This window comes from Protopterus annectens, chromosome 6.part0, assembly GCF_019279795.1.
Source record: "Protopterus annectens isolate FY-2018-M chromosome 6.part0, PAN1.0, whole genome shotgun sequence".
NCBI lineage: Eukaryota > Metazoa > Chordata > Ceratodontiformes > Protopteridae > Protopterus > Protopterus annectens.
In genome coordinates this window covers 761,657,264-761,673,633 of record NC_056737.1, presented here as the reverse complement: position 1 = coordinate 761,673,633, position 16,370 = coordinate 761,657,264, and the positions used below count along the sequence as shown (strand labels likewise).

The window sequence follows — 16,370 nt, the reverse complement described above, 5'->3', positions numbered from 1 at the left end:
TACCTCCTACTAGAATATCATCTGCTATAATAACACAAGGATACCCAGAAAAACTTTGCTCCATTGCACGTTGAAAGTTTTCACTGGCTGAATTTATCCCAAATGGCATTCTCAAAAATTTGAACCTGCCAAATGGAATACTGAACGTCGTTAGCAACGAGGATTTCTTGGTAAGCAAAATTTGCCAAAATGAACTCTCTGCAACTAAGACAGAAAAACAGTGGCATTTAGCATCAGAGCTGTAACTCTGACTGTACGCATTGGATGATATCTGTTCAGTGCTTTGTTCAAATTTCATGAAACAATACATATTCTGATGTCATCTGAGCATTTCTTATGAGCAACCACCATGGAGGATACCCAATTCAGTAGGTTTATCAACTGGACAAATTACGCCTCGTTGCACCGTTTTGTCTAGCTTGGTTTTAAATCTTGTTCTGCTTAGCTACTGGAACTTGCTAGGCTGGCCTGACAACTGGGCTGACATCTGGGTCTAACTTCATGGAGAACAGAACTGGAAGCTTGTCTAGTTTGTCTTCGGAAAGATCAGCATAGGTAGAAAAAATGTACTGAGCGAAAGTAAAACAGTGGTCTTTCAAACTAACATGATGGACTTCCTTATTAAATGAAAGCAGACCCATTTTCAAACTGTCTCTGAGTCCTAATAATGACTGGACGTGCCTTTTGACCACATAAAATTACAAGTCGTAGCTTCTCCCAGCAGAGTAATATGAAAGTATTAGAGCCTTCAGTTTGAATCTCTTCACCACCATAAGCTTTGCACACCATGCCAAATCAAGCTTCTCATCAGCACATACTCTAGCAAATGTTTCTGCAGGTATGACATTGTACTTTGAACCTGTGTCAACTTTGAGCTCTATGGGTTTTCCATTTATCCAAACAGTACAAAAAAATTCATTCTTTGCCCATAAATCTATAGCATTGACTGTTTCATGAAGCACTGACACACCATCAACATAAAATATAAGGTTGTAGCATTCTAAATGATTAACTTGTTTCTTAAAATGTTCCCTTTTAATAAAATAATGTGTCCCTTTTGATTTACAAAACCTTTTCAAATGATTCCACTTATTGCATCTGCGACATTGCTGACCAAAAGCTAAACATTTTTCCCTTTTAGAGTTGTGCCTTCCACCACAATTACAACAGATGGCAATGAAATTGGGAGGGGTCCCATTCTTTGAGTTTGCTGACTCACTCTTATGCTTCACTGAGACTGTGCATGCTCTGGCATTTCCTAGAAAGCTATGGGGTTTCCCAGGGACTGTTGTAGGGTTTACAGCTGCTGCCATGTGCTTGGGCCTGTTTCAACCATGTGCTGCATACTATAAACATTGGCCTTAGAAGTTACTGGAAGCTTGTACTTCTCATTTGTATGCATATTTGTGTGCTTTTCTCTAAGCTCATATATCTGACAAATCTCAGTGGTGTTATTCAAAGTTAAATCACCGAAACGAAGCAAAGTTTTTCTCACAGCATCATCTTTAATATCACACACCAAGTAATTCACCAAATTTGCACGTTTTAGTTTTGTTTCTAAAGTCAGTTAAATTTGCAAAAGTTTCACCAGGCTTTTGATCTGTTCTGTAAAATAAGTGCCTTTCCACTGTAACATTTGTTTGGGAGTTGCACATTTCTCTAACTTTGTTTTAAGCACTCAGGGTCTTCCCTTGACTCAACCGGTATAACTGTATGACGGTTTTCCCCCCTCGCCTGCAGAGACAACAGGTGCATACACAAATGAACGCTCCCTTTCTGTGGCTTCTGATCCAGCTAAACTAAGTACAGTCATCTTTATCAGAAAATGCAGCCTGTATGAAAATATTGTACTCTTGCTCAAACACTCTCCAGTTCTCTGCAATGTTATTGCCAAATACAAGTAGAGCGGTCTATGAAATCCGTCTGCCATGCCAACAGATTATGCCCAAACACACTGAAAAATATGGTCCTTGTAATTGTATATGAACAAGCACAGACAGCACTTGTAATAACATTCACATGCACAAGAAACTCTTCAATATACTGTACTTTGTGAAATATGCTCTGTAATGGCTGTAATACTGCACAAACACGCAAACACTTCAAACACTCCATCGTGCAATAGCAAACAGTCAGTCCTGAGCAAGGTGCAATAACAACCAGTCAGTCCTGAGCAAGGTATAAATAATAGCTGTGGCGAGCCTCTTCTGTTGTTTTGCTATCTTGAAAAAATAGCTGTGGCAAGCCTCTTCTGTTGTTGTTTTGCTAACTTCATACACTCCAGACAACTCGAATAGCTTTGATGAATGCGAAAAAGTAGTGCTTAGTGAAAAACTGCGGTCGTTTCCCTTATTTTATTAATTTTATGTGATTCATAAAACATTTTCCATAGTTATTTTGAATATTTCTGTTACTATATCGTAGTTTCTGATATTTCTGTTACTTAGAAATTCATTTAGAGCATTCTGAATGCCTTGTTTCATATTTTGTGAATAAAAAAGTTTTAACAAGTTTTAATACCTGAAATTTGTTTCTGACCTGTTTTGCGATTTATACATGCAATAGGGATGATTCCCTCATATATATTCTTCCAATCTTAACTGAGTGCCTGTGTGTCTTGAAATTGGAGAATCTAGTTACCATTCTGGCACCATGTCACTCGTCCTTCTCTAGTATAGATGAACAGGCGGAGTAGTTAATTTTACATGCTTGTTTACATAGAAACACATCAGAATAGGTAGCACCATTACAAAATATAAACTCATTAAGTGACTACACAGACATACATACATCTTAACAGCTTACTGCAAAAATGTCAGTCAGACTTGTACGTGCTCAGTATTTATACACTTATGCAAGCCCCTAGAAAGCTTCTTAAAGCTGTATGCAGTATTTGATCTACGGTAGTGTTGAAGTGGAGTTGCTGCAGAGGCACCACACACATGTTGTGTGGACATTAACACCAGCCTAATATTCCTGCAGCTGAACACCATCTCAGGTTCTGGCAAGTTGCTTTCCTGGTAAGGTAGTTGCTCATCTTATTTCTGATATGACACACAAGACGTAATTTTCTTTTCCTCATAGAAGGCTTAACATTAAGCATTCAGAGCTTCCAGCAGTCTTCCTAGCTCAAAAGAAAAAAAAAACAATTCTTTGGCCAGCCATTAACTACGTTGTGTGGAGGAGTCAAACGTCCTTACCCCCTCTGTGCAGAAGGATGATGTGTTCAGCATTGCACCATATAGAGAGATAACATTTTAAGCTTTTCACATTCTAGACTAGAGGAAGTGAACATGGTGGTAGCATTCTGTGGTGTTACTACGTCTCACTTGTGTACTTTCTGTTCAGGAAACTTGTATGGGTCAGATTTTCCAAAAGTGGGGCATTTCAGAGATTGATTTGTTTGCCACTTTATAGAAAATGTAGTTCCCATTTGTGTTTTTTGCTATGTCCATTAGGGCAAGGGAGAGTTTGCAGTGAACAGGTTCTTTATCTATGGCAAAAGAGATTCATGTTTGCCTTCCTTCCATTTCCCCAATCTCATGCCTCATACTAAAGACATACATAAATCCTTGTTGTGCCATAGTGGTAGAGAAGGATGTCATTTCAAGTCCTTGGTTCCTACTGATAAATAATGTTGCAGTTCCAGACAGACATTCACTATGGTTGGGGGGGGATTGCTGGCTCCATATCAGAGCCTGGATTTTAGGTCCTTTTATTCTCCCTGATATTCTAACTGCAGTATCGGAAGTGTTTGCGGCTGCTAGGTAACAAGACTATGTTAAGTTGTCTATCTCGCCTTCATTCTTGCTGGATGGGTTCGGAGCCGACCTCGGCTCCGACTCGGCCACTCTAAAAGCTTGAGAGTTGGTTCCACCGGCTCGAGGCTCCCCTATATCCCACAATGCTAGGCGTGAGTTACCTCAGATCTCGTTTGCCGCTACAGCGATCGAGGTGTGTTTTCTACCGGCTCCAGGTTAGTGAAAGTTTAAACTAGTTTAAAATTCTTTAAACTTAGGCTAGTTAGTGTAAAATTCTTCCCACTTAGTGTAGTGGACTTGTTTATCCCTTACTATCTTTCCAGCCCCCTCCTTTTATAAAGAACACTTAGTTCTACCCTAAGGCCTTCGGGCCCTTCCTTCCCTTTCCATAGAAGTGTGTATGTGTTACTTAGGGGATTTTATTAACTTACCTTTAGTTTTAAATAATTCCCTTTAATCCTATCAGTGTAATCTGTGTGTGTGTGTTTTGTGTGTGATTACACTTCAGGTTCCTTGAGTATGTCCAAGGATACAAAGGTCTCAGGCTTCAAGAAGTGTGACTCGTGCTGTCAGAAAATGTCTCTGACAGGCGGTCACACTTCTTGTGTACTGCCTGGGACCTTTACCTACAGGACTCTTGTGCTGTATGCCATGGCTTCAGCCCTAGAGTCCTGCAAGAGAAAAAATAAACTCATTTTGAGGGGTTTAATTAAGCCTGAAGGTTCCCTTCCTGTGTCTTCTGGGAAACCTTCTAAGGCTTCTAGGACCTCGGCTCCAGCTTCAGAGTCGAGGCCTAAGGCTTTGAAGCCTACTGCTTCATCGGCTCCGGCTGGAGCCGATGAGTCTGTGACTGCTGTTTCAGTGGTTTCCTCGGCTTCCGGCGGGCCGAGGCATTAGAGTCATGGGTCGGCTCCGATCATACCATCGGAGCCGACATCTAGAAAGAGATCGAGGTCACCGTCCCTTGGCTCCGTTCATTCGGCTCCAGCGTCTCCCCTGCTGTCTGAACGGAGCCATAGATCTCACTCCTCCAGGTCATCGAGGCTATCAGATCACGACCTCCAGAGGGTAGTGAGTAGACTTTTGAAGTCCGAAACACTGGCCCAAATGCTCCAGAGTCCCACTCATCAGTCGATGCCTCAGCTTGTTCCAATTAATATTCCTCCTCCGACTCCTTTGAGCTCGGAGCCGGGGCGTCTCGGAACCGAGACTGTGGTAGCGTCGGAGCCGATACATTTGTCTTCGGCTCCGTCGTCGGCTCCGATTTCTTCCTTTGAAGAATCTCGGCGCCGGGATTCCCTCGTCGGCTCCGAGGGGGTGAGTGGCATCAGACCCTTGTCCGACTCCCCTCTCCCTCTCGGTGCTTCGGCGCTGGTGAGTTCAGCTCCGACATCGGCCTCGGAGCCATCTCTGTCGGTGCCGAGGGAGGTTCTCAGCTTCTCGGAGCGGGGACCTCTGGCTCTGCCTGACAGGGGTGCATTCGAGGTCATGCGGAGTGTGTTGGAACCTTGTTCGACTCCACAGTCGGCTCCGTCCGCCCCTCCCACTTCGGTGCCTTTGGTTATGTCGACTCACTCCCTCATCCCAGACCGCAGAGAGCAAGCTCCTCAAGAATCCCCTGTGGGGATCTCATCCTCTTCCGAGGCCTCTCCTGAATTGGCAGGGGAGCCCCTTAGGAAGAGAAAGTGTAAGAGGAAGCACTTAGACTCACCTGCGTCTGTCACCTCTGACACAGATTTAGAGGCTTCCGAAAGTTCCCCACGTTCGCCTTCTGAAGATGTCTCTTTCGCGGACATTCTAGAGATCCTGAAACAGAGGGAAATTGGCCAGCCCTTAACCCTTCGGAGGATGAATCTGTGTACCTTGAGGCGTTTGGCTCTCGTCCTTCCACCTCCTGGGTGTCCCCCCCCTTTGATCCCCTCATGCAGGTGGTTGCAAAGAAGGCCTGGGCGGCTCCTGATTCAGTGGACCCTAACCCCAGGAGACCCTCCAAATTTATAACAGCACCAACTGACAAGCAATTCCTCACAAAAGGTGTTTCTGTGGATGCTATGGTGGTAGCTGCTGCCACCAAGAAGGAACTAGCTGATCCTTCGGTGCCTGTCCATCCACCTAACAAGGAATCCAGGTCTATGGACAGGTACGGGAAGCGGATGTTCTCGTCAGCGACCTTTGCAATGCGTTCGCTGAACTACCTATGCCATTTTACCCGTCTTCAAAGGGACTTGATCAAGGAAGCGAGTGATATGTTGAAGGATCCTACAGCTGCGGGTTTTCAGGACAAGATGAACACTCAGCTGGCTACCCTGAACTCCATAGCTAACTCCTCCATGTGCCTCCTTTCTTATGCAGCTGATGGAGCGAGCAGGGCCGCAGGGACAGGTGTGGCCTTACGCAGGCACGCCTGGATGCGGTTATGCAACTTTGCGGACCCCTTTAAAACGTCTTTCACTAATTCCCCGTTTGATGGATCATCTCTTTTTGGTCCTCAAGTGAAAGAAACCTTGACTAGGTGCGAGACAGATGGCAAGACTCTTTCTGCCGTCGGAGTCCGTTTTTCTACTCCTTCTAGGCCTTACCCGAAAGGCCAGAAAAGTGGGAAAATGTGGTTCCGTAAACAATCTCAAGGGACTTCGCCTGACGACAAAGTCGGTTCCCGCCAGAGGCAGAGGGGAACAACAATGGTAGATGTCGCCCTAGAGGCAGGGGTCCGCAGAACCAGGGCAATCGTGAAGTCTTCTCTGATAAGCCCTTTCAGCATCCCTGAGGTGTTGCCCGACTGCCTACCTTCGGAGGCAGTCGGGGAAGATTGTCACTGTACCCAAAAGCCTGGCTATCCCTGACTCAAGACAAATGGGTACAGTCCATCATTTCGAGGGTTATTCCATTCCTTCTTTCGCATTCCAAACCAATCAAAAATCCCTTCCAGATGTTCCACCCGCTCAAAGGGATCTTGCAGCTTTGGAAATTTCAAAGCTGCTTGCAAAAAGAGCAATTTAGCCAGTTCCAGCAGACCAGCAAGGATCCGGAATCTACTCCAGGTTCTTTTTAGTTCCAAAGAAAACAGGGGACTGGAGACCAATTTTGGATCTCAGTATCTTGAACAAGTCAGTCAAGAAAACAAGATTTCGGATGGTCACGCTGCAGTCCATCCTTCCCCTTTTGGGAAAGGGAAGCTGGATGTGCTCTATAGATCTTCAGGATGCGTACTATCACATAAAAATGAAAAGACGCTCCAGAAGATTCCTCCGCTTCAGGCTGGGAACTAGTCATTTTCAATTCAGGCCCCTACCCTTTGGTCTCACCACTGCCCCCCGGGTGTTTACCAAATGCATGGCAGTGGTAGCTTCTCACCTGAGACGACAAGGATTCCAGGTATTTCCATATTTGGATGACTGGCTCCTTACAGCTCCCACCAAGCATCTTCTTCTAATGGCCAGGGACTACACCTTTCGCACTTGTCGAAATTTAGGCATTTCAATAAATTTCGAAAAGTCTGTTTTGTCGCCTTGTCGTACTATTACCTTCATAGGCGCAAATCTAGACACAATCAACATGTCTGCGAGATTAACAGATCAGAGAATAACAGACATACACAAAATGGTCTCGCTCCTCTTCAGCAGCAACAGAATCAAAGCCAGGTTAGTTCTGAAAGTGTTGGAGATTATGGCGGCTGCCATACCTCTGCTTCCATTAGCCAGGTTCCACATGAGAATCCTTCAATGGATGCTCTTCATGCAATGGTCGTACCAGCAACTTCCAATGTCTCACACCATTATAATCACACAAACATGCAGAAATCATCTTCTGTGGTGGATGTCTTCCCCTCAGCTCTTATTGGGAAGACCCTTTGTTCCTTCCCCTCCGGTTGCTACTCTGACAACGGACGCCTCCCTGATCGGGTGGGGGCATTATCACGGCAGAACTGTCCAGGGCACATGGCAACCAGACGAATGCCACTTGCACATAAATGTTCTAGAGATGAGAGCAGCGCTTTTAGCGTTGCAAGCCCTTCAAGACTCTCTTCCCTTGGGAACGATAGCAATCCAGACGGACAATATGTCTGTAGTGTGGTATATCAACAAACAAGGCGGAACCAGGTCCTACCCCTGTGTCGAGAAGCACTCAGACTGTGGCAATGGGCGATTTCTTCTCAGCGGTTTCTGATAGCAACGCACATCCCTGGGAAGTCCAATCAAATTGCGGACAAGTTGAGCAGAGCTATCCTCATGCCTCACGAGTGGTCTCTGAAAGACTCTGTAGTGAGAGAAATTTTTCTCAAGTGGGGTCAGCCTTGCTGCGATCTTTTTGCTACTCCCCAAAACAGCAAGTGCAGAGATTATTTCACCCTATTCCCGCTACCAGGCCAACCCAGCAGAGACGCTCTAGTCCAAGTTTGGCCCCGGGGACTTCTGTATGCATTTCCTCCCTTCCCACTAATCTCTCAAGTGATACAGAAAGCTATCGCTCAGAAGGCCTCCTTGATCCTCATTGCTCCTTACTGGCCTCAACAGGTTTGGTTCCCTTTTCTACATCAGTTTCTGTTGGAGCGACCTTTGCATCTGGACCTAGTTCCAGATCTTTTGATCCATCAGTCGGGTCAGTTTCATCGCTCCCTTCCCTCTCTGAACCTCACTGCTTGGTTCCTCCAATTCCAACTTTAGCCAGGCTTCCTCAAATATCTCACTCTGTTCGAGATATTTTGATAGCTTCCCATAAAGCTTCCACTCGAAAGATTTATTTGAGTAAGTGGAAACGTTTCGCCTATTGGGCTCAAGGAAGGGAAATTGATCCTTTCACTGCTTCCATCCAAATGGTCCTTGATTTTCTAGCTGAACTCTTCCATGCAGGTTCATCTCCTTCTACTCTTAAAGTTCAATTGGCAGCTATTTCTAACTTTCATGTGGGCATTTCAGATTCTGCCATCATGTCCCACAAGCTTTGCAAAGCCTTTTTGAAGGGAGTTTTTCTACTCAGACCTCCGGTAAGAAATCCTCCTCCTCCTTGGGACCTAAATTTAGTTCTCAGTTCTTTAATTCTCTCCCCTTTCAAACCTGCATCCTCCTGTTCCTTAAAATTACTATCATGGAAGGCTCTCTTTCTAGTAGCTATTACTTCAGCTAGAAGAGTTTCAGAACTTCATGCACTCAGCTGTCGACCTCCTTATCTGTTGTTCCATAAGGACAGAGTATCCTTACGAACCAACCCGTCCTTTTTACCTAAAATAGTCTCCACGGCTAACCTAAATCAAAGCATTGACCTCCCGGTGTTTTTTCCAGAATATTCTAACAGATCTGAACAAAGATTACATTGGCTAGATGTTCATCGTCAGTTAAGGTACTATTTGGATAGAACAAAACAATTCAGAAAATCTGACCAACTGTTCGTCTCTTATGCAGAAGGCAAAAAGGGACTTTCAGTTTCAAAGGTATCATTATCCAGATGGCTAACATCCCTGATTTCCCTTGTGTATGAAATTAGACACCAAAAGCTGCCTAGCAAACCTAAAGCCCATTCTACCAGAGCCTTGGCTACTTCTATAGCCTTCCAAGATAGACTGCCTATTGACACCATTTGTGCAGCGGCTACTTGGGCTACTCCTCACACTTTCATTTCTCATTATAAGTTGGATTTAGCCTCTAGACATAGAGCTAACTTTGGTTCCACTGTTCTCAAGAGTCTGTTCCGTTAGGCCACCCGGGACAAGGTGCTAGGGACGCGGTCCCATCCAGCAAGAATGAAGGCGAGATAGACAACTTAATATAGAAGTTATGTTCTTACCATAACGTTCCATGTTAGTTGTCTTCTTCTCGCCTTCTTCTTGCGTCCCACCCTCCTTCCCCCTGGCCTGGACAGACCTAGAGGAGTTTTGATTGTGATCTCTCTTTCTACCACCTCTTTACTTTAGGTATATGCTCTGATGTGCATATTTCCTGGTTCAGGATGTAGGTCACCCTTCTCCCTTGCTTATAGAGGTGGACTTTGTTACTAGTTATTTTACTACTATTATAGGCAGTGCCTAGCTTACAAACGAGATCTGAGGTAACTCACGCCTAGCATTGTGGGATATAGGGGAGCCTCGAGCCGGTGGAACCAACTCTCGAGCTTTTAGAGTGGCCGAGTTGGAGCCGAGGTCGGCTCCGAACCCATCCAGCAAGAAGAAGGCGAGAAGAAGACAACTAACATGGAACGTTATGGTAAGAACATAACTTCTATTTCTTTGCCAAGCAGAAGTTTTCTCTTTTGCATGATTGATTCTTATTTCAAACAAGAATGCTTTGTGTTCTGACCTTACTAGAGAGGGCACATCACTCTGGGGAGTGGCATTCTACATGTTTGTAAGTACCTGGTCCCAGTATGTTTGTACATGTAGTAGAAGTATGCATTAACTGGCCCAGGGTGCTTGTGTTTTCAAAGTCTAGGAATCTGTGCGCCTTGCAAATTTGGAGTCATGTAGGATTCCCAGTTTATGGAAGGATATTTAAAGTACACCATGAGTGTCTCCAGTAGGTATAAGTACAAGCTATGTGTTTCACGGGACATAGAAGTCATATCCTAGTAGCTCACCAGGATATGATGTATGTCTTTTATGTGTGGTATTTAGTAGTGAACTGGCAATTTGAGGTGCTAGGCATGTTTATGTAGTCAGCTTTAGATGTAGTTTGTGCAGTTACTGAGCACTAGATCTTCTGAGTTAAATCTGTAGAGTTGTGATTGGTTAACAGAATTGTAGGTGCTATTAAGGATGGTCATTTTACACATCAAATGACAATGTATACATGTATCCTGTTTTTTGCCAACTACCAAATTAACACTAGTTTAAGGTAGTATCTATTAGTTCTGGGAATTTAAAATGCAATGTGGTCACTTGACTATTATTCACACTTTTCTGTCATCTTTTTTAGGGCTATTCCCATTGTGTTGATGTATATATAAAGCAGTGCCAAGAGGTAAGCTACCTTTTCAAGGTTTTCAGTCCTCTGTATCCTGAGATGGCTTTGTTGATCAATTTTCATGGTGTTTTTCTATATTTACTATTTACTCAGACTCCTTTCTGAATGTGTTTGAATGTTTGTTTTATGACTTTTTATTCCTAGTTAGTAAATGTTTGATGTTAAGTTGTCTATCTCACCTTCGTTTCTTGCTTGTTGGGATCGGAGCCCATCCTCGGCTCCGACTCGGCCATCTTCTATAGCGCGAGAGCTGTTTACTGGCTGGAGGCTACCCCTTATCCCATGATGCCTAGCGCTAGCTACCAAGATCTTGTTTGCCGCTTCAGCTGCGAGGTTCGTTGTTACTGGCTCAGGATCATATAAGTTTTATTGTACTACTTTTTCTGTCAGATTAGGGTTCTTTTCTGATAGTTTATTGTTTTCAATATAGTCGCTAACTAGTTTGTTGTTGTTTAGAGTAATTGTAGTTTTCCCTTAGAACTCGTTTAAATTAGAGAGTTCTCCCCCTCCCCCCCATCCCTCTTTTAGGTAGCGTTTTAGTTTAAGCCTTTTCTTCTTTCTACTCTCTAGGTAGCCGTTTAAGTTAGAGGCTTCCTAGTTTAAAAAAAATTTTGGTTAGTGTCTGTTAGTTTTTTTGCTGTTTGGCCCTTTGGCCAAAAACTTTTCAGTGTAATGTAGTATCTCTTCGTTGGATATGTCTAAAGAATCCAAGGTGTCTGGATTCAAGAAGTGTGACTCATGCTGTCAGAAAATGTCTGACAGATGGGCACACTTCTTGCGTCTATTGCTTAGACGCAGTGCACCTGCAGGACTCTTGTTCTGTATGCCATGCATTCAGCCCAAGGGTTCTGCAGGATCGCAAAAATAAGCATATTTTGAGGGGTCTTCTTAAGCCCCAGGATTCACTGGCCAAGACTCAGCCGGTGAAATCTCCTAAACCGACCAAATCGTCGGCTCCCAGCTCAGAGCCATCATTGGCCCAAGCCTTACCTACTACTTCGGTTCTGACTGGAACCGAGGAGACTTGCCTCCCTGTCGGCTCCACCAGTACCTTCGGAGCCGTAGCTGACCCACAAGAGGCTGAGGTCCCCTTCTCTAGAGTCTATACATTCGGCTCCTCAGTCTCCCCTGTTGCAGAGTGACCGCAGTCACAGGTCCTCCCACTCTTCTCGGTCCTGTAGGCTCTCTGATCACGACGTTAGGAGAGTGGTCAGTAGGTTGTTGAAGTCGTAGGCACTGGCCAAAATGTTGTCCAGCCCTCCTCAACAGGTGTCAGCTCCGTCCGCTTCCATCGATGTTCCTCCTCCAACTCCATTGAGCTCGGAGCCGGAGTTTGTTGGGGTTCGAATCGTGGGCACCGGTAACGATATCCCCTTTGGTTCTGTCGTCGGCTCCGATCCCCTCGATGGTGCCTTCCGTTAAGGGATCTGGGTGTCGAGACTCCCTCATCGGCTCCGAGGGGGCGAGTGGCATCGGTCCCTTGTCCCCGACCCTGTTCTCCCTCTCGGAGAGTCGGCGCAGGTGAGCTCGGCTCCTACATCGGCCTCGGAGCCATCTCCCTCGGTGCGGAGGAGGTTTCCGGTTTCCTCGGAACCGGAGCCTTCTCTGCATCGTGGCAGGGGCGCCTTCCATGTCATGAGGAGTGTACTGGCCTCTGAGTCAGCTCCACGTTCGACCCCACTGGCTCCGTCCCCTGTAGTGCCTGCGTCAACCTCTGCCCCTCCTCCAGACCCCAAGCGTGGGGAACCGGCGCTCCAGAGCACCCCATTGGGTGTTTCCTCTTCTTCCGAGGCCTCCCCTGATCATTCAAAGGAGCCCCTTTGGAAGAGGAAGCACATTGACTCCCCTGAGTCTGTCACTTCAGATACAGACTTGGTTGAATCGGAAGGGTCCCCGAGATCCCCCTCTGAAGAAGTTTCCTTTGCGGACATCCAAGAAATGCTTAAGCAGAGGGGGAACTGGACTGCCCTAGCCCCTACCGAGGAAGAATCTGTATTCCTGAATGCGTTCGGTTCCCGACCTTCCACCTCCTGGGTGTCTCCGCCTTTCGATCCACTAATGTAAGTGGTGGCTCGAAGGACTTGGTCAGCCCCGGATACAGTGGAACCAACCCCGAGGAGACCCGGCAAGTTTATCACTACACCCCCTGATAAACAGTTCATTACTAAGGGTGTTTCCCGTAGATGCCATGGTGGTAGCAGCAGCCACTAAAAAGGAGTTATCGGAAACTTCTTCCTGTGTCCATCCTCCTAACAAGGAGTCTAGGACCATGGATAGATACGGGAAAAGTATATTTGCTTCAGCGACCTTTTCCATGAGGTCGCTGAATTAATTTTGCCATTTTACCAGGCTTCAGAGGGATCTCCTGAAAGAGCTTAGAGATTCCTTCCAGAATCCATCAGCTGAAGGGGCTCCAGCTAAAATGGCTTCTCAGCTGGTGACCCTTAATTCTGTAGTTAACTCCTCCATGAGGCTCATTTCCTCTGCAGCCGATGGTGTGAGTAGAGCCGCAGGTACAGGCATGGCCCTCAGGAGACATGCAAGGATGCGGCTATGTAATTTTGCGGAACCTTTTAGAGCGTCGTTCACCAACACTCCCTTTGACGGTTCATTTCTTTTTGGACCACAGGTGAAAGACACTCTCACTAGGCGTGAACAGGAAGGCAAGACTCTCTCTGCCATGGGCGTCCGTTTTTCCACTTCTTCCAGACCATATCCCAAAGGTCAGAAGAGTGGTAAAATGTGGTTTCGGAAATCCCAGGGAGCCTCGCCTGACACACTTAGTGATTTTTCCTCCAGGGGCAGAGGAGGAAACAACAACAACAGACGCCGCCCTCTGGGCAGAGGGGGTTCGCAGAACCAGGGCAGCAGAGAATCCTTCTCTGACGAGCCCTTCCAGCATCCCTGAAGGGTTGCCCAACTGCCCGCCTCTGGAGGCAGTCGGGGGAAGACTTTCACTGTACCCAAAAGCCTGGCAAAACCTAACGTGAGACAAAAGGGTACACTCAATCATATATGGAGGCTATATAATTCCCTTCTTTCAACCTCCCTTACCGTCAAGCAAATCCCTTCCAGATGTTCCACCCAATCTGAGGGCCCAAGCAGTCATAGAAGTTTCAAGACTGCTAGAAAAGAGAGTCATCCAGGACTGTTCAAAGAACAAGGTTTCGGATGGTCACGCTACAATCCATTCTACCCTTTTTGGGTCAGGACAATTGGATGTGCTCAATAGATCTTCAGGATGCGTACTATCACATCAAAATGGACAGGCGCTCCAGGAGATTCCTTCACTTCCAGCTGGGAGCCAGTCATTACCAGTTCAGAGCTCTGCCCTTTGGTCTCACCACAGCCCCCAGGGTGTTCACCAAATGCATGGCAGTAGTCACGGCTCACCTGAGGCATCAAGGATTCCAGATGTTTCCATATCTAGATGACTGGCTCCTTACTGCTACTACCAGGCATCAACGCCTTCAAGCCAGGAACTATACAATCACAATTTGTGCCCAGCTAGGCATTACTATAAATTTCGAAAAATCTGCCTTCTTGCCCTGTCAATCTATTACCTATATAGGAGCAGATTTAGATACAAGAAGTATGTCCGCAAGGCTACCGCCAGACAGGGTGGCCACAATTCGGCAGCAAGTTCGTATCCTCATGCAATGCAAAAGGGTACAAGTCAGGTTGGTCCTTCAAACTCTGGGTTCTGTGGCAGCGGCAGTTCTTCTGATACCTTTAGCCCGTTTTCACATGAGAATCCTTCAGTGGCTTTTCTTCACACAGTGGTCCTTTCAACAGCTCCCCATGTCTCACATGATCATGATTACAGAAACATGCAAAAGACACCTTTCCTGGTGGATGGTCTCCCCACTAGTGTCTCAGGGTAGACCATTCATCCAGCCTCCTCCGGTTGCCACAGTGGCCACGGATGGCTCACTGATGGGGTGTGGGGGGGGGGCATTATCAGGGCAGGACAGTCCAAAGCACTTGGCAGCCTCACGAGTACCATCTGCACATAAATGTCTTGGAGATGAGAGCCGTGCTTCTAGCGTTGCAAGCACTTCAGGACTCCCTCCCTTCCGGGACCATTGCAATTCAAAGGGACAACATGTCGGTAGTGTGGTACATCAACAAGCAGGGCGGAACCAGGTCTTCCCCCTATGTCGAGAAGCACTCAGACTCTGGCAGTGGGTGATTTCCTCCCAACAATTTCTGTTTGCGACGCACATCCCTGGGAAGTCCAACGTCATAGCGGACAGGCTCAGCAGAGCTATTCTCATGCCTCACGAGTGGTGTCTGAATCAGGTAGTTGCGGATCTGATCTTCCGCAAATGGGGACAGCCTTGCTGCGATCTGTTTGCCACCCCCTTCAACAGCTAATGCAGCAACTACTTCTCCCTTTTACCGCTTCCCGGTCACCCTCCCAGAGACGCTGTAGTCCACGAATGGCCTCAGGGACTTTTTTATGCCTTCCTGTCGTTCCCTCTTATACCCAAACTCATACAGAAAGCTTTATCGTTGGGTTGCAAAATGATCCTCATTGCCCCTACTGGCCTCGACAGATATGGTTTCCGTTCCTGCACCGTTACCTCCTCGAGCAGCCCTGGACTCTGGATCCTATTCCAGACCTGATGATTCATCAATCAGGAGAGCTGCATTGATCTCTCCAAACACTCCAGCTCACAGCTTGGTTGATCCAATTCCAACCCTAGCCAGGCTTTCCAGCATTTCCCAGACTGTGCGTGAGATTATTGTCTCCTCACAAATCTGCTACTAGGAAGACATATGCTAGCAAATGGAAACGTTTCTCTTGTTGGGCAGAGGCTAGGAACATAGATCCCTTTTCAGCCCCAGTTCACGAAATCTTGGAGTTCCTAACAGAGCTTTTTCATTCTGGGTCCGCTTCTGCCACAATCAGGGTTCAATTAGCGGCCATCTCTAACTTTCATGTTGGTTTTTCTAATCTAAACATTATGTTTCATAAGCTGTGTAAAGCCTTTCTCAGAGGGACTACTCTCCTTAGGCTCCCAGTGAGAGATCCCCCTCCTCCTTGGGACCTTAATTTGGTACTAACCTCCTTGGTTATGCCCCCTTTTGAACCGGCAGCATCCTGCTCATTTAAGTTTCTATCTTGGAAAACTCTCTTTCTGGTAGCTATTACCTCAGCCAGACGTGTCTCGGAACTTCAGGCACTAAGTGTTCGTCCTCCGTACTTAGTTTTTCATAAGGACAGGGTTGCTCTGAGAGCTAATCCCTCCTTCCTTCCGAAAGTTTGCTCAGAAAACAGTCTAAACCAATCCATAGACCTTCCTGTGTTTTTCCCTAACCACACCAACAAGGCAGAATACAAATTACACCTTTTGGATGTCCATAGACAATTGCGTTTTTACCTGCATAGAACGAAGGATATAAGAAAGTCTGATCAGCTTTTCCTTTCCTATGCTAGGGGCAAACAGGGTCTTCCAGTCTCCAAAGTGACCCTGTCCAGGTGGTTGTCTCACATTATTACCTTCATCTATCAACTAAGAAACAAAGAATTGTCTACCACACCGAAAGGTCATTCTACTAGGGCTTTGGCCACCTCTGTAGCCTTCCAGTCTAGGTTGCCCATGGACTCTATCTGTGCCGCTGCCACGTGGGCAAATCCTCATACCTTCAT

General features: G+C 46.2%; 1 protein-coding gene across 1 annotated transcript in view; it reads left to right on the top strand.

Moving 5' to 3' along the window:
• The window catches only part of EXOC5 (exocyst complex component 5), a gene marked incomplete in the record, with an annotated part of 1,512,951 nt that overhangs the window by 421,968 nt on the left and 1,074,613 nt on the right, over nucleotides 1-16,370 (top strand). The window contains 1 exon segment of the mRNA XM_044074439.1: nucleotides 10,667-10,711. Coding sequence (XP_043930374.1) covers nucleotides 10,667-10,711 — 45 coding nt within the window.